Here is an 18460-nt window from a genome sequence, read left to right as displayed (position 1 = left end):
TTGTCACAAAAACACATCATTTGTTCCAATTTCTTTATTTGAGTCTGCGAAGAATGCAGACCGTTCTTATTCCTGACGATTTGTCACGTCCCGAGGCATCCCATAGAAACGCAAAAGGTACTCTTCTGCGTCCCTTTGATATGCACCGGATTGTGGATGGAATTCAATAGAATGACACTCCTGGCGGTAACCCACGCTCCAGCCGTGTATTCCAGCCCAAACCCAACCTTAATCCTAACTCTAACCATAGCCTTATCTCTAACCTTAACTACGGTCTTAATTGTATCAGATAGTGTTTTCTAAATCAATTAATGATGAGAAAGTAAAATAAAGGTACATGTGTAGATTCATTCCCAAGCGGTTGTCATGTTTCCTGACATTTCCGAACGTGTAAAACACAGAGGGGCTGGGTGGCCGAGAGCGTAACATGCCGAGGATTTGTCACACACAAACACACACACACACACACACACACACACACACACACACACACACACACACACACACACACACAATATGTTACATTTTGGGATGAGAACGTGTTGGAAGAATGCCAAGAAATGATAAGAAAAAAATCCTGCAAAGACCTGACACAGGACCTGAGAGATGCATCTGCTGATCCATCTGCTGTTTAATGAAGCCTCATCAGAAATAGTCTCAGTGGAAGGGTGGCTGTCAAGAAGCCATTGTTAAGGATGGGAAGCAGGGAGAAAAGGTTCTGCTAAATTACACCAGAATTGGACTGAAAATCAGTGACAACAGGTCTTACGGATGATGATGAATCCAAATTTGAAAGTTTTAGTTCAAATCCTTTGGGGTCATTATCTCACAGTGTGAAATGCTTTGTGGCAACTGTTGTCATTTGGTGCTATGTAAGTAAACCTGAACTGAGAATGAATTGAGATCCTCATCAGTATGTACCAAGGAGGTCAGGAATGAGGTACAGCAGTGAGTGTCTACAGCCATCTGTGAAATACTGACTTTGACACAATTTGGGGCTGCACTTCAGTCAGTGAAATGCAGCCACCATCCCATACTATTTATACACTATCTGATTGGCAACAGCTTCATTTTTGACTATGACAATGACCTCAAACACATTGTCAATGCAGTAAAAGCATAACTGGATAGAAAAACACACAATAAACACTATCAGTCATGGATTGGCCTCCCCAGAGCCCGGACCTCAACATTATTGAAGTAGTGTGGGATCATCTTTACAGAGATCAGAACAAAATGCAGCCAACATCCAAAGAGGAGCTTTGAATGTCCTAAAAGAAGCCTGGAGAAGTATTCCTGGAGATGACTTGAAGAAATTACGAGAAGGTTTTTATAGAGTTTGAGTATTTGGCTATTAGACCTCAGCTGAAGCTACAAAGTAGAGCAGGGCCCAATGTTGCTAATAGGACAGGACCTCCTGGAATTTACATACAGGTGGTGGCAGAGAGGAAGCAGATGGAGATTTTGAGTTTCTGAGGAGACTTGTCACATGAATGAGAGTCTGAAAGGCACTATGGCAGAGAAGCATTGAGTCAAAGGCTGATTGGCTAGCAGAAGACGTGCAAAAAGAAAATGCTCAGAGTGATGATGACAGAATTAAGTTTGAAAGCGTGGAAAAGCCGAAGTGATGTAAAGAATAGACTAGCAGCCTGAACACTCAGGAATGCAGACAGATGAATGTGAAAAGCTTTTCCTTATTGAACTTCAGCATAAACTGCATTTCAGGCTGTGATAAACAATAAAGGTGGTCGTGCACCTTGTTTGCTTAAATTTATTTTAAACTAGCTGACATCCAGCTACATCTGACGGCAAAAAGGCTTTGTAGAATTTCCAGCTGTCTACTTTGTATTGGTCCAAAATGCCTGCTGTAACACTTTTATCACAGCGTTTCAATTAACTCTTTTCAGGGTGGTTTTCACACATGCACTGCTGCCCTGAACTTTTCTGTTCGTCACCCGACTGTGAGCTCCGTGTGGGGAAAAAAGCTAATATCCCACATGGTCACAGTAAACAGTCTTGAACCCTGCAGATCCTTTGTACAAAGTCTATGTGATGTTCAAGAGAAGAGTGCAGGTAATAATCTGGAGTGGTTATCTTGTTTCCTGCCTCTTGCACACCCTTTCCAGGACAACTATCTAAACCAAACGGGGCATCTGAAGTTTAAAAAAGCGTTTGAAGGGAACTCTCTACGGTTGTGTGCCGCATGTGAGGAAGGTCAACTGCAGATCACTGCCCAGAGTTCATGTGTGAAAAATAGCTTAGTAGTAAAAGCATTTGTTATATTAGTGTTGACACAGTTTGCAATTTCTTGGTCCCTTTTTCAGAGTTTTTTTTAATTACCGTTATTTATTGAAGGATAGTCGTCCTTTGAGTATATCACATTTACACACCTGGAAGCTGCAAATTTTAACCACAGTCTGACTTGCTGGGCTCTAGGGGGTTAAAGGCCTTTCCTAAGGGCACCACAGTGGTTGTAAGGAGGGAAGGTCAAAGGGATTCATTTTCACTCTTCCACCTCGATCTTAGCCTTCCGGTCATAAACCTGTTTCTGTAACCTTCTGGCCAACACGCAGCAGGAAGTGTGCTTGAAGATTTTAGTGTGTCGGTGTATGCAAAGTTATTAAAATAGAAGTAAGAAGCAATAGTTGGGTTTCAGATGCTGTATTTTAAGCCTGTGCCAGCCTCTGCCAACACGAACACAGTATGAGCAAAGAAGTGAAAGCAGAAAATGGAATCTTGCAAAAGATTAAGTTCAAGTTTTTTCTTACTTGCATCATCTTGATCAAATTCTTTTTATGCAACTGTAACACAACGTACCACATTTACACACCATCATCTGTGCTGCAAATAGGGAAGGGGATGGGGGGGTAAAAAATGTTTTTCTCTTATGACATTTTCTGTGAAGTGGTAATAAATCTTCTTACCTGCAAGATTCTTTCTAAAGCACTAAAGTGAAAAAACCTGATAATGGAAAATAAGAATAATCCTGTCGGTTCATGGTTTCACAGCAAAATGATGGGCAGTTCCCAGTGATCCAGCTGGTTGGTATGCTGAGGGGCATCGCATCTGGAATGAGGTACTGAGACTCACACCCAGACGCACACACACACACGCGCGCGCACATACCCACTACAGAAATCCATTTTACTATAAAGATGGAGAAGAAACTTTTCCTAATCTTTCAGACATGGGTACGAAGATTTAGATTTCTTTTGGCGATATCAGTTCTTTCAGATGTTGAGATTTCATGTGGTGATATTCGTGCTGTCTGGTCATGTGCATCAGCAGCTTGAGATGCGCTGTCTCCACATCCTGACGACTCTGCACGGACACATACATTGATATGAGCACATAAACACATGCAACCTCCGCTATACGCTGCATTTGAATCCACTGGTAAAACTGCAACTTTTCAGCTTGGCAGACTGACAAATGCTCACACACACACACACACACACACAAACTCACGCACACTAGAGCCTATCTGTGTTAAATGCAGGCTGTGATAGCACAAAAACATGTTACTGTATACATTAAATCCTATTCCTGTTTTATCGAAGGTAGCTGGCAGTGATAACATGCACTCACAGGCAAACACACACACACACACACACACACACACACACACACACACACACACACACATAACTCTAAATCCCATTACCTTTTTATAGTAGCCTAGGTAGCTGGCTACAGATAACACAAATTCATACAATAACTCCTGTTGATGTTACAGGTACCTGGCGGAGATGAGTTATGTTCACCGGGACCTGGCAGCTCGAAATATCTTGGTTAACAGTAACCTCGTGTGTAAGGTGTCTGACTTCGGCTTATCACGTTATCTGGAGGAGGACACCTCCGACCCCACCTACACCAGCTCGCTGGTACGTAAGCTAAAAACACACTAACGCTTCCTTCTGCATTCCTTCATTCTGCAGACCAAAGGTGGGCAAAATGTTTGTTGCAGTGGTAGCTTTTCTTTACCAGGATTCTGGCCTGTTACTCACATTTATTAAAAGGTAAAAAGATGCACCACTTAAGAACTTTGGTCTGCCACAGTTTAACACACAGAAAATGAAAAGTCTCTGGATTGGTGAAAATGCAAATTTTAACCATTTTACAAGTAGGTCAATCATTTTAAAATAAAGTTTTCAGTTCAGTTCTGTCATTAAGAACTACCAAACATTTCTTCCCTTTAAATAGATTTCAGTATATTGATACACTCAATATATACACATTATTAGGTACACCTACCTAGTACCTCTTTTCCCTTCACAACTGCATTCATTCTTCGTGGCACAGATCATGTTGTTAGCGTCAAATTCTGACCGTACTATCCGAATGTTGCAGCAGAATTTAGGATTCATCAGACCCGGTGCCATTTTTCTAATCTTGTGCGTTGTCCAATTTTGGCAAGCCTTTGTGAATTGTAGCCTACCACGTTCAGAGTCACCTAAATGCATGTTTACTTGACCATGTCTTCTAATGCCTAAATGCATTGCACTGCTGCTGTGTAATTGGCTGATTAGGCATTAGGTTGTGTTGATGAGCCGTTGAACAGGTGTACCTAACAAAGTGGCAAGTGAATGTATATAGAATATGTAGGAAAGGGATACGATTTTTCCTATCCAAACCATAGGGGTTTCAATTTGTAGTCCATTTGTAGTCCAAGTACTGTCGACCAATTATATTTGGCAGTCAGAACTTTCTTTGTCATTACTCATCTACCTTATAGAGGCCTTTATATAAAATGATTGAAATGTATTTTCCATATATATACATACTTTTATATGTTCAGCAATTTGACTGTGATATGTGTTGTTTCCTACACACTTATCTGTGTGGTGCAGCCAGTCTGGAATCTTAATTAAGACTAAACTGATAAAGGCCGGATTGAAGTTTGTCCTGCGGGTGGTGAGTTGGACATTTTAGAAAGACTCAACTTGTCAGATCGCCGGTTTGTCACACCGATTTTTTTATCAATCTAAGCCGGACTTCACGGGCCCGCTGCCGTACCTCAGCTCATCTGTGCTTTGAGCTGAATGTTAATACTTTAAATTAAAATGTGCTTGACTGATTACATTAAACATGTTGTCACACACTGCTTGAAGGTAACAATTTGTGTTATTTGTTTCTGCCGCTTCTCACTCGTCCCTGTGGTTGTGACTGTACTCACAAGCTGCCAAGTAGCTTGCTCACTAATAAAAACTATGTTGAGCCACTCATGATGTTCATGTTACAGTTTAGATGCCTTTGCACACAAAAACGTTCACTGAGTCTTTTTTTTTATATCCCGCCAGTCCTGCATTGGCCATTATCCTATAGACCTATAGGCATAGACCTGGCCGTTCATATTGTTCACACATGTTAACCCTGAGGCAGATAAAAATTCAATTATAAGCTTAAGAGATCATAAATTTAAAACATAGCGTGCAGACAAATGAAAATTCACCGCCTCAACATATCCTGCTGACATATCCGGCAATATTTTGAACTCGCAATGAAAAATCAGAGTACTGTACTCCATGGGAAGAATAAAGATTCAGGCTATCCTATTGGGAAACAAATATAATTCATAATTTAACCCTCTGAGGTCTAAAAACGGATTTATGCTTTTGTGTTAAATCTACAATGCAGGTATGTTGTAACTGCAAAACCCTCGACAGATGTGTAATGTACTTACACGTAAATGTAAGGACTACTGTGATTGGCCTGTTCAGTACCGTTGATTCATCCTGTGCATCCAGCTACGTTTTCTCTGCACTTTTTGAGTTCATTAGTGAGAAAACTAATAATCAGAGCCTCAACCTCACAACCTGACTCACAAGTCAAGAGTGGGCCATGGGACAAGGACATAAACACTAGCACTTTGGTTGTAGGAGACTACATTGGTTGCATCGTTAACTGGACCAAGAAGAAGTCTAAATTAGTTTTAAATCTTCATCAGTGATGTCACTGACTTAAACTTTAGCTCCTGTGAATCAAAAATATGTTTTTATTTCATTGCTTTCCAAGGTCTTGTTAATCAGGGAACAGATTAATTTTGATACATCAAAAACTATTCACATTATTTTTCCAAATAAAAATTCTGTTTTAGCCTTTCCAAGGGAAGGGTACAGCCTGGGAGTATTTTTGAATCTCCTTAAACAAAAACAACGTGACTCAGTGGGCTCACTTGTGTTTGCTTGCATCTATCTGTCGTGAAACACAGTGTTACCTCCTTACTAGGATAACACAGATTTGACAAGAAACAACAGGAAAACTAGATTAAACTGAAACACGCAAAGAAATAAATCCAAACCAATATTCAAAATGCAAACAAAACCCAGAGCACAAAACTAACCAGAATTAAAGACTAAAGTAAATACAGAGATCTAGGACCAGGGTGGGGTTAAAGAAAAGTTTTTGCTTGATGGATTAAATACACACTGCCTTAAACTCGTGTCGCTTGCCTGACTTAAAAAGGAGTCTATTAAAAAGAAATGTTTGTCTTAAGCATTTCCTTTAATATATTAAATTTGATACAGCAGCCAAACCAGCATATGGTAATGCATCCTTTTATCCTGGATTTCACTCAGCAGTCAGAAGGAAGAAGTTTTTGTTTACGCACTACTTTGTCTTCATTAGAAAAGACAACAGCAGGCAGATGTGGATTTGTCTACGTGAAGCAGGTGGATGCTATCAAGCATCTGCTTTGTCTACACTTCCACACTCGAGAACAAAAAAAAAGTAGGAAAATTCATGTTGCCTGCCCTCAAATTTCCCCTCAAATTTGTCATTTTTCTTTCTTTTTTTTAACACACGTGTGCATAATGCACAGTTTTCAACACCGTGTCTGATAAGAGACTTCAGCTAAGAACTATGTGACGAATACGTAAGCAGAACTATCAGGTATAAAGCTACAAATCCTTTTTTCCTTCCCTACTGCCCTTAGTTATTTATTTCCTTCTTTTCTTCCCCCCCCCCCCCCCCCCCCCCTTTTTTTTCTCTCTCAGGGAGGTAAAATCCCCGTGAGGTGGACGGCACCAGAGGCGATCGCCTACAGGAAATTCACATCAGCTTCAGATGTCTGGAGTTACGGGATCGTCACCTGGGAGGTGATGTCATATGGGGAGAGACCTTACTGGGACATGAGCAACCAAGATGTAAGTCACCACCTGCTTGCCTGAGAGAGGGCAAAAGAGAGAGAAAGAGACTCGTAGTTTGAGTTCTCACTGATGTCTGCGGCTGTAAAATATCGTGTACGTCTGCTCCAGCACGTGTGTGTGGCGTTCGGGGGAAGTGCTTGTTTGTTTCCTCCGTCACAGCAGGGCGTCTGCATGTCTAGGAAACACACATGGAAAATGAGGACATCAATTTAAGTGTCACAGAAATGTTTGTTCCATGAAAATCAGACCAAAAGGCAAAGGATTTTTTTTTCTTTCCTGGGATTTTCTTCTGGGAATATTTCATGGTAGTGACAGCTTTATTCCAATTACCTTCACAGTGTGAGCAATTTGCCGCGGCATTTCTTTACCTTGCGCTCTCCTTGTGTCTCGTCATATCACACTGATGTTTATTAAGTGTTCTGAGATCATTCATCCTGCCGTAGTCAGTTCACATTTACTGGTTTTGTGTTAAAAATGGTAACACTTTATCATAATATATATTCACACCATAACATAATAGTGGAGCTTGTGAGTAGTTGTGCATAAAGCAAACTGCAATGACAACCATAAGTGATGCAGGACACAAACACCTTTCACTACCACCCAACCCGTCGTCTTATTTGAATCTGTTTTAAAATCTGTTTTACCGTCATCACAGCTGTCAAAATAATGACTCTGGATTCAGTATTTGTTAACCATTTATACCTTTACAGTAACCATTCAGATAACAGACCAGTTAGCCAATTAGGAAATATCATTTCACCTCATTTTATTGTTGCTTTTTTAAACCGTAAAGGAGTCCTATTATATATTTAATGGTTATTATAAAGTGGTGCCAGAAACACGTGTACTTTCTTTAGGGTGAGAATTCAATTTATTTATTTATTTTATTTGTATTTATTTATTTTCTTGCCTGTCCCGTTTGGCTCTTTTGCCATCAGAATTATTGTCTAAAGGCGAAGAAAGATGCCCAACGGATTTACTTTACCAAATGGTCCATCCCAGCCTTGCCGTAATGGTCTATTTGATTCACCTTTTATTGTTTATTTTATTTTCACTTGTTAAATACGGGACAGACTTGACTGGGGAAAAGAAAGGGAAAGAAAAACAGCGGAGAAGAGGGACGGGGATAAAGGGCAAAAACAACAAAAAACAACAAAAAAAGCAGACAAAAAATACATATATCAATCACCTGGATCACCTGTTGAGAAAGAAAAAAGAGAGAACAAGCAGAAGAAAAAAAAGAGCAACATAATAAACAACATCACAATGATCTATGGGAATGTAACAGTAAATACTAAATATTAAACATTATTGTGCAGCACGAGAATTCAATTTAACTGTAAAACCCTAAAGGGGATGCAGTGCAGTCCATGAAAATGAAGGTTCCACAACACTGGACTGCTGACGTTTTTATTTTTAAGTTTCTGTTCTGAGAAGAAACATGATGTGCAGATTATAGTTACAGCACTAAAACCCACTTCAAATCACTGAAGCTTTAAATCCAAATTCTAGCTTTCTCAAATGATATATCTAATGACTTTGACACAAAGGAGGCTGGGGATTTTACAAGCTTCCAGTTTCGCTCGAGTCAAAACTTTAAAATACATTTTATTGCCGCAGAAAATCTGCCAAGCAGCTTCTAGTGTGTTTATTACCCCAGGTAAATATCTTCAATCAGCACCTTCTTAACTCTATTTCAGGAAATCACAGCCCCGCTCCAGCAGCATTTACCTGGCTTTAGACCTTGTTAACTCTATATATAAAGTTTTCTTTGTAGGATGAACTGCCGAGAAGTTAATCAGTGGCAAGATCCCCATCCTAACTATAAGACTGAGACATAAGTCTTTATTTAAATCATAAAACTAATTCATTTCTTTATTTTTCTCTGTGGAGCACCATTTTCCCCATGTAGCTTCTATATCACCTTAAACACCTCTTTCCCCTTCTTTCACACATTCACATTTTTCTCCCCTTGCAGCTTCCCCAGTCTTCTCCCCCATGCTTGCTCGCAAGCAACAGAAGCAGCCTATGCAGCAGTAATGACACAGTCAGTATAATGATAGAGACAGATTTATAATGGCAGAGACTGCGTATAATGATGGTGAAAGTGTGTGTTACCACTAACGAAGGTCTGCCGGGGCATTAACTATGCATGAATCTCACACCCTAAACTCACACATATGACACACACCCTGCTAATCCACACACACACATGCAATCATACATGTGTAAAGGCATGCACACACACACACACTTACACACACATGCAATTTCAAAGAACACGGAGCGGGGAAATTGTCAGCGGAGCCACTGCAGGTGCTGTGTTCAACATGAATTAATCATGAAAGAGACCTGTGATGTTTCACTACATTCGCTGCTATTTTGATTGACAGTGGTGCTTAAAGTGAATTTATGCAGCACAAAGCCCGAGAAGTATGCCGGGGTCAAGTAGAGTTCACTCAGCGAACAGACAAATCCCCCGTGCTGCATTTACAGTAGGAGAAGCACCGCATTACCTCAGCTTACCGCGAGCTAGACTTCCAACTACACTGAGACAGACTTGTTACTTTACATTTACAGGGAACTGTGACAAAAAGAAGAAAAACACACACACACTAAAGTATTATTTCATTCTCGCACTACTGTAGAGGTAGAAGTTTAGAAGTTTGGTCACAGACGTGCAAATCACAGCCAGACAAAAGGTGGAGCGAAAACAAAGTTTAGTAGGTCAATGATCAAAGCAAGGAGAGGCAGAGGAGTCCGAGGGGGCGAAAGCTGGCAGGAGTAAGTCCAGATACAGGCAGAGGTCATACATAAATGTAGGTAGGCAGGATAACATGACAAAAAGCTGGACCACTCTGGCAGGAATGCAAAGCAGAAAATCTGGCAGTACTGTGGTTACAGGGCAGAAAAACAGGAGCAGGTGTGCCGGTGGATGTGGAGGTCAATTGATGGGGTAGGGTGGGTACACACCAGGGATTGTGAACCAATAAACAGTGAGTTGAAATAACTGTTGAGGCAGTGATTTGTAGACAAAGGGTCTTAGTTTTTGAATTTGGACAACCATTTTTTCTGAATAATCTGTTGCCAGTACACTGGGTGGGGATGTGGTGGTCGAGATGGCAGAGGTATAGAGGTATAGAGATAGTTTAGTAGTAAAAGTAGTTTGTAAAAATCGGCTGTCTTGGATTGACTGCTGAAACAAATCCCGACCCTGACGCTGACAGAAGTTACCTCAACTAAATGGAACAACAACTTCTAAACAGCTCATCTCCAGGCTGTTCAACCCATATCGGAGTGCGTGGTTCTTATGTCAGAAGAACCACCCGCTCCCTGTAGCACTGAGTGATGGCAGAAGGAGCACAGCTGTCAGAAATCCCAGCACTGCCTTTCTCGGGTGATGTTTGCATTCTCTGACAACCAGCCATAGGTAGTAACCATCACTGACGGTTCCTCACTGGTATAAAGTCTGCAACCAGGTAGCTCTTAAGTGTGTATATTCTTCTATCTTCCCACGATAGAAGAATATTCCTCTATAGCCAAGGGAACATGCAGCGTCTTTGATACCTACCTGGCATTGAGTTTGAAGATTGAGGCCAGACCAAGAATGTGGAATCACATGAAAGGTGACCGGCTAGGGCAAATTTTAGACCAAGCTCAAGGAAAACCGAACTCCTCCTTTCTGACACAATTGCGCAGACAACTCCAAAATGTTGGGACGTTTCTTTGGTCACTGTGACCAAAGAAAAAGATGCTCTAAGCACCCTCACCACAAGCCTACATGAGATAGCTCCTCGCAGTCAGGACAAGGCAGACACAAAAATCTTTCAGCACGTCAGGGTCAGATATTCTTCTAAGAGCCGTCAGCGTTTGACCAGCCCTTAAGGAAATTCGTGTGCAGCAGTTGTTGATTGCCTTTGGCTACGGACAGAATCTGAAGTCGATCCTTGTGCATGACCTTTGCCTATCTCTGAGACTAGGGAACAGCAAAGGGATTCTCTTCTTTCATGCTTTCACGGGCTGTGTTTTGTTGTTTCAGCCTTGCCCATCAAAGACAAGAAGACAGCTTAGCAGACATGGGGGAGTATATAATGAAGCGTCTGATCACTTCGGCAAACTCAGCTAATATCCACCAGCAGTGCATGTTGACATGTAGATATTAGAAAATTTTGTGGACAAGATATATAACAGGTCCAGTACATGACCTTGCAAACCTAGCAACTCTTTTTCAGTGTGCAGCTGCAGTTTCTAGGACCCAATACGTTTGAAGAAATGCTCCAGTGTTGTCTAACTTGGATTTGTCTATTTTCATTTACATTCGGCAGCTAATGTAAAGAAATGTAGTTTTCATAAAGCACGAGAATAACATCGAGTTTCCTCAGTATTGTTGTATTGATACTTAAGTTTTAATTCAATTTCTGCATTTTCCTTTGTTAGAAATAAACAGAAAAGCTCTGACAAGTCTTCACTAGGCCAAATCAAGTTTTACCTCAGATGTGTCATCAGTACAGTTCTGCCATTTATTCTCTTTTTATGTCTCTTGAGTATATATTAATCCACCTTTAATTTATAAGGCAGAAAAAGAGACTGATTGTATGTGTCTAAAGAGTGTGAAAGATGACAAGAAAGATGATAGTAATTGGATGTCTGAATCTGCTAGACAGAACATGTATAAAAGATGATAGAAGGCACTTTTTAAACCTTCGGGGCACACCACAATGGGAGTTTTAAACATTACAACGATTGTAATTACAGCTGGGGAGAAATAAAAAATAATAATTTCACAAATCTGACACAGGGGGCCGAATAATTTCAGATAATGGTTACTAAACGTGATATTTCCTTTCTTTGATTATTTTTAGAGTGGCGAGGCAGGTAGTTTTAAATTCCATGATGTTCTGGATAATTACATTCTGTACTCAAAGGTATCCTGACACATCTAGCACAACCTCTTTGCTTTACAAAATTCCTGCCTAAAAGTTTTCACAGGGAGAAAAAAAATCAAAACTTTGAAAGAGCTTTATCATTCTCAGTACCTGCACTGGCGTGATGAAATCAAAAGCTCCTCTGTGTAAAACTACCTGCCTTGACATCTGAGACTGCAGCAGAAGTTACTGCTGCTTAGAGATGAATATCTGGATATACTGTGCGACTGCACGCTGTGTCAGGATGAAGTTCTTAAACGGAAATTGGATCCTCTTAACTAATCCGAGTTTTCATTTTTATGTGGTTTTAAATAAAGCTGAACGAGGTAAGATTGTTCTATAAAAATGTGCCTGTTTTTATCGACTGAAATCACAAAGGAGCCATAACACAGAAGACGTTCCACTCTTTGCCGTATGGCGGTCTGCCTGAAGCAAGTGACAAACAGCAGCGAGAGAGATCGACTCAGGGGGATGATCTTTTTAGCCCTTTAATATGTCGCACATCACAAACCTTCATATTTATGAAAACCTACTTTTGTCAAATGTATATCAAAAGCGACTACCGTATTTCCCGGACTACAAAGCGCACCTGAATATTAGCCGCACAAGCTAAAATCAGGGGAAAATCCTGTTTTGTACATACATTAGCCGCACCTGACTAAAGGTGTTTCAATGTTGACTTATCATATGTAAGAGAATATGCACAAAGGGAATTGTCAGGAAAGAGATGGCTGTTTGGAGACACACCCCTTTTATTAATATTTTGAAAAACAAGTTATGGGTACATATTTGCACAACTTTTTAGGTATATGTAAAAGTAGCGGTAATTACAAGTACGAAACATGTGCTGTGCTTCATAAATGAGTAACAAATGTAGTACATAACAATAACCTACAGCACACCAGAAAAATAGATTCGGACTACCTTTTAGGCTCAGGTGCAGTGACACGGCTTTAACAAGAAGAAAAGTCAGTCATTCACCACCATCTTCCTGCGCACTAAAACCACCAAAGTCCTCTTCTCCAGTGTCGGATACGAACAGGCTCAGGGTGGCTTCGTCATCCACTCTCAGCTTCTTTCCTTCGTTGTCACTTTCAAAACCAAACAAATCCTCGTTGTCAGTGTCAGAGTCGAACACCCTCAGAAGGGCCGTGGCGGTGTCCTCTCCATCATGCAGCAGTCCAGCCCTTCGAAATCCGTTGGTGATCATGGATGTTTTCACACTTTTCCACGCTGTCAGATTCCACCGGTGGAGTTGAGCATGACTTGCTTTTCGCAAGTTTATTGCCGCTCGTCATCCACGCCTCCGGCTGAACGTGTAGCGCTACTTTGAAGTTTGTTTTTCGCGCTACTTGTACGGCACTATGTTGCCTGGCGGATGGACATGTGACCAACATACCACTCTTGAACCCCGATACTGTGTGTCTGATCACATGCCCTTCCGCCAGGCAACGTAGTGCCGTACAACAGCGGAACAAACAAAACAAATCGTCTTACGATATGACAAAAATCACGGACAATCCATAGAAAAGCCGCACCTGACTAAAAGCCGCAGGGTTCAAAGCTTGTGCAAAAAGTAGCGGCTTATAGCCCGACAATTACGGTAAATACAGTGCAATACTATATATCAAGACTTTAGGCTTTGATTTGGGCTAATTGGCTGACTCTTTTTTATATTGTTAAATCCCTTGGCCTACAACTGGGCGCTTTAGATACTAGATATGTGCTTATGTGTCAGTCAAATATCACCATATCGGCTGATATTAGCCATGGCGATCATCATGGACGTAGCTAACATGACATCACTCATTGGTGTCTGAATTCCGTCTTTTATGTTTCATCAAGCACCAATGATTAGATGCAACATTACCATCTTGGTTGGTGACAAAGAGTGTCTGGTCTGACTGTGAAACTGGCTTGTGACTGACAAGTCATTAGCCAATGAACATTCAGGTTTCATGCCATAGATAATCAGCCATTTGAAATATAGTATAACCGACATTAAAAACACAGATTCAATATTTTCAGTATGATCCAAATCCCAAAAGTGGCTGAGACCATAAATTCTGCGGGAAAAGTTTTTACAGAGGTCAAGGCAAAAAGCCCCTTTTCCAAATTTCTGGAGGACCAGAAGAGTTTTTGCAACCACAACTATCGCCATCTGGTGGCCTATAGATAGAATGCAGGTTTATGCTACTTCCATGTTGATTTCTTTTTGTTGACCAAGAAACTACATGCATGTTTTTTACTGTCTGTATTGCCAGTGACTGTTATAAATTGCAATTATAAAACTAAAGTAGCAAATTAAGATGCCCAAATGGTCTATAGAGCTATATCATTATCTAATTAATTTCTTCAAGTTTAAAAGTCTAGAGATCATTTAGAGATGACTGCTACCATATCACCCCAATAGAGAACTTTGCTCTTAGGGTGCTGGCTTCTGCCTCCCATTCTACTTTTTTAAAAGTAGAATGGGAGGCAGAGCCTTCAGCTTTCAGGCTTCTGTGAAGGCAGCTCCCAGTTTGGATTCAGGAGACAGACACGTCTCTACTTTTAATATAAGGATTAAAACTTTCCTTTTTGATAAAGCCTATAGTCAGGGCTGGATCGGTTAGCCTGGTTTGGTGTTGGGGGGACTGAGTGTTTCTTCTTCACTCTGTTTCTTTTGCACTGTATGTCTTTTGTCCCGTCTTCCTCCTGTCACCCCCTGAGCCTGGTTCTGCTGGAGATTTCTTCCTTTTCCCTTCCCACTCTCATCAATTGCTTGCTCATGGGGTGTCATCTGATTGTTGTGGTTTTCTCTGTATTAGTGTAGGATCTTTACCTTACAATATAAATCACACTGAGGTGACTGCTCTTGTGATTTGGCGCTATATGAATAAAATTGAATTGAATGTACATTGTTTATAAAATAAAATTTGGCAGTTGAACTAGTCAAAACCCAAACAGGTGGGAGATAGAGCTGGACTCTTTGGAGCGTGACCCTTGTGATGTGATTGGTTTTGAAAACTTCCTGAACACAAAAGTACCATAAGTTAATGATGGGGAGAAGGAAAGCTGTACAATAGTAGGTCTAAAGGAAGTACAAATTAGAAGGGGGAAAATAGAATACCAGGAATAGCACGGATTTAATAAGCTACATCTTTCTCATTAAGCCTTGCCAAAGCTTTATTATAAAGATACTGATTATATAAGCTTTCCCCAGTGAGCCTTAAATATACATCATGCTGCAGTTTTCTTCTATAACCTTTTGTGGTCATTTGGGTCTTCTCCTTTTCCTGTGTGACTCTTCTGCTGTGCCCTAGGTGATAAATGCCATAGAGCAGGACTTCAGACTTCCAGCTCCCATGGACTGTCCAGTAGTGCTGCACCAACTGATGCTGGACTGCTGGCAGAAAGACAGAAACGCCCGGCCAAAGTTCCCCGATATTGTCAGCATGTTGGACAAAATGATACGCAACCCTGCATCTCTCAAAGCCGGCACCAACAACATGGTCCCTGGGTGAGCAGAGATACAAACTCATTTACATACACAAACACACTCTCCCTATCTTATCCCTCTGTATCCCTCTGTTTTAAACTCCACGTTCTCTTGTATCTACTCTCTGCAGTCCTCCCCATCATCCCTTGTTAGACCGTGGAGCTCCAGACCTAAGCAGGGTGAGCTCAGTAGAAGACTGGCTGGCTGCATTGAAGATGACCCAGTACAGAGACTCCTTTCTGGGCTCGGGCTTCACCTCTTTGCCGCTCGTCACGCAAATCACAGCTGAGTAGGTTTAGCCATTAAATTGCCTCTATTTTTGTCTGTCTGCTTCTCTTTGCCTGAGTCTCACACTTAGCTGATCCTGCCAAGTCGGCATCTTTTTTGTTGGAAGACTGGTGGGGCAGCTGGTTGGCTGACTGTGTGAACACTTGTCTGTCTCTCTGTATCTGGCTTGCTTACTGCCATCCTTATTTTTTCTATGCCTCATGGTATAAAATGCTCCAAGTGCCATTATATTACAGACAAATAAAAAGCAATGTGTCCATGAAAGAAATTTGCACAGTTTAGCAGGGTTTAATCAATGATTCAGTTTTGTCATTAGAAGAGATGGGTTGATCACTTTTATCCTGTCTGAATTACCCTGCAAAGATTCCATATATGTGTGAGAGGTGTCTCTTTAATTCATTTAGACAGCTGCTGGGCCTGTCCTTAATTTTCTATCTGTGAATAGTCCACCCGTGGTTGCCGCCCTCACCTTTGACCAAAGCGCCAGACCTGGAGCTGGTCCCCATTGGTTACACTGTGGCTGTCTACCACTCCTAAAATAGCTAAAATAGGTCAAAAGCAGAGGGTAAATTTCACCAACGGGATTAATTAAGTGTATTTTAACACAGTTACGGTGTAATAAAGGCAGAGTTAGAATACTGAGTGAACTTTAAAATACTTTTCATGCAAAATGAATCACTAATATGAGAAAAATGGAGGGAATACCTACCTGAAGTCACTTTTTAGGAGTTTTTAATTAGGTATTCGGTCTCTAAAATAGTACTGATTTCAAATTTCTGCCCATGCTATGTTGCTATTACATAGCTAATATGTAATAATGTACAGTACAGTGCAAATGTCTTTGACCGCCCATCATTTCTTTATATTTTGCTGGTAAAATGGAGAGTAGCTGCAGCAGTTTTTGAAACATGAGTAGAAATTATAGCATATAAGCCCAATACATAGTTATAAATATTGACTTTCTTCATAAACATCAGTATTTGGAATGACCACGTTTATTCTTCAAAACAGCCTCAACTTTCTTAGGTAAGCTTTCTTGTGCTTTCTTTAAGTAGTCTTCAGCAATAGTTCTCCAGGCCTCTCAAAGGTCATTCACAGCTCTTCTTTGCATGTTGGCTGCCTTTTGTTCTGTTTTCTGTCACGATAATCCCACGCTGCTTCATCTGGGCTCTGCGGAGGTCAATTCATGACTGATAGTGTTCCATTGTGTATTTTTGTCTGTCCAAGTATGATTTTACTGCATTGGCAGTGTGTTTGGGATCACTGTCATGCTGAAAAATGAAGCTGTTGCCATTCAGGCACTTTCCAGATGGTATTGCATGGTGGACCAAAAATCTGATTTCCATCAGTTTAGACAGGATCCACAAACCCCCAAATTAGGACACTTTGCTCTGCAGATGGTTTTAGACACTCACTGCTGTAGTTACTTTCTGACCTCCTCTGAACATGTTAGTGATGATTTGAACAAGAAATTTCAAGTCTGTATTCATCACTCCATAAGACCTGTTGTCACTGATTTTCAGTCTAGTTCTAGTTCTTGTGTAGTTTTGTATGATTTAGCCTTTTTTCCCTGTTTCGGTCCCTAAAGCACAGCGTCTTGACAGCCACCTTTCCACTGAGACCATTTCTGATGAGGCTTAGGCGAACAGTAACTGGAAGGGCTTCAAGATGCCTCAAATTTTCAGTCTAAATACATCTTTCTGCAATGGATGGTGTACCTATTTATCGAATTAAGAAAGGAAGTTATTACACAGTATATGCTAATGCAGTAAACATTCAGAGTGTGTCTAAACCAGGGCTGTTTTTTCTTAACAGCTAACACTTACAGATATCGCCAAACATGCAAGCAATCACAAAGCTACTGTACTGAAAGGAGGACAGCTCTAAGGATACACTCACTGAATGTTGTGTGTGATTGTGCCAGTTCAAACTGTGGCTGCACAGAACGGGCAGATTGTGGGTTGCAGCTTTATGCAACCCACAATCTGTTATTTGTTACAGAAAACCAAAGCCATCCTTACATAAGAACTTAGTCAAAAATATAGTTTGGCTCGGATCAGCACCTCTTCAAAGTTTGTTAATTTTTTTTTAGGTTACAGGTTTTAGTTTTAAGGTTAAAGCCGGTTTAGGTTACAGTTCGGATAATAGTGTGGCACTCAGTTGCGGTAGTTAAACTAGAAGCAAGAGACATGAGAATGCATTAATGTCAATAAATGTCCTTTCAAAGTTAACCCACAAACATGCCCGTGTTTGTGTATGTGTGCCCCTGCACCAACGCACAGACTGGAGCAGGCAGCAACAACTCCTGACTGACAACCACTTTTAGCAAAAATATAAGAGCTGCTCATCGAAACAACTCGGCACTGCACTGAGGCAGGATTTGTGTATTGCGGTTTAGGCTTCGACACTCTGGCCTGTCATTCACTTTCAATGGGGTGACGTCATGCGTTACAGAACTGAATTGTGAATTCATTGCTTTGCTCTTTTTGTGGTGTTCATGCTGAAATCCTGAAAAAAAAAAGTTTTTCCAGTCCAGTCACATTTATTCAGATCCTCCAGCCATTCAAATCGCTTTACAAATCCCGAGAGCGAGGTCCATTTCAATATCAAAGTGT

General features: G+C 40.8%; 1 protein-coding gene across 1 annotated transcript in view; it reads left to right on the top strand.

The window, feature by feature from the left end:
* LOC146649273 (ephrin type-B receptor 1-like) overlaps nt 1–18460 on the top strand; it is a 149920-nt gene that overhangs the window by 123700 nt on the left and 7760 nt on the right. The window contains exons 15-19 of the mRNA XM_085387084.1: nt 3009–3076; nt 3737–3884; nt 6996–7145; nt 15382–15578; nt 15688–15846. Of these exons, the coding sequence (XP_085243210.1) occupies nt 3009–3076; nt 3737–3884; nt 6996–7145; nt 15382–15578; nt 15688–15846 (722 nt within the window). The remainder of the gene's footprint in view (nt 1–3008; nt 3077–3736; nt 3885–6995; nt 7146–15381; nt 15579–15687; nt 15847–18460) is intronic.

The sequence above is a fragment of the Rhamphochromis longiceps genome, linkage group LG17, assembly GCF_057381845.1.
Source record: "Rhamphochromis longiceps isolate RC_006_pf linkage group LG17, R_longiceps_female_GT1.1, whole genome shotgun sequence".
NCBI classification, from domain to species: domain Eukaryota; kingdom Metazoa; phylum Chordata; class Actinopteri; order Cichliformes; family Cichlidae; genus Rhamphochromis; species Rhamphochromis longiceps.
Note: the sequence above shows the minus strand (reverse complement) of the source record. Positions and strands in the feature narration are given on the sequence as shown.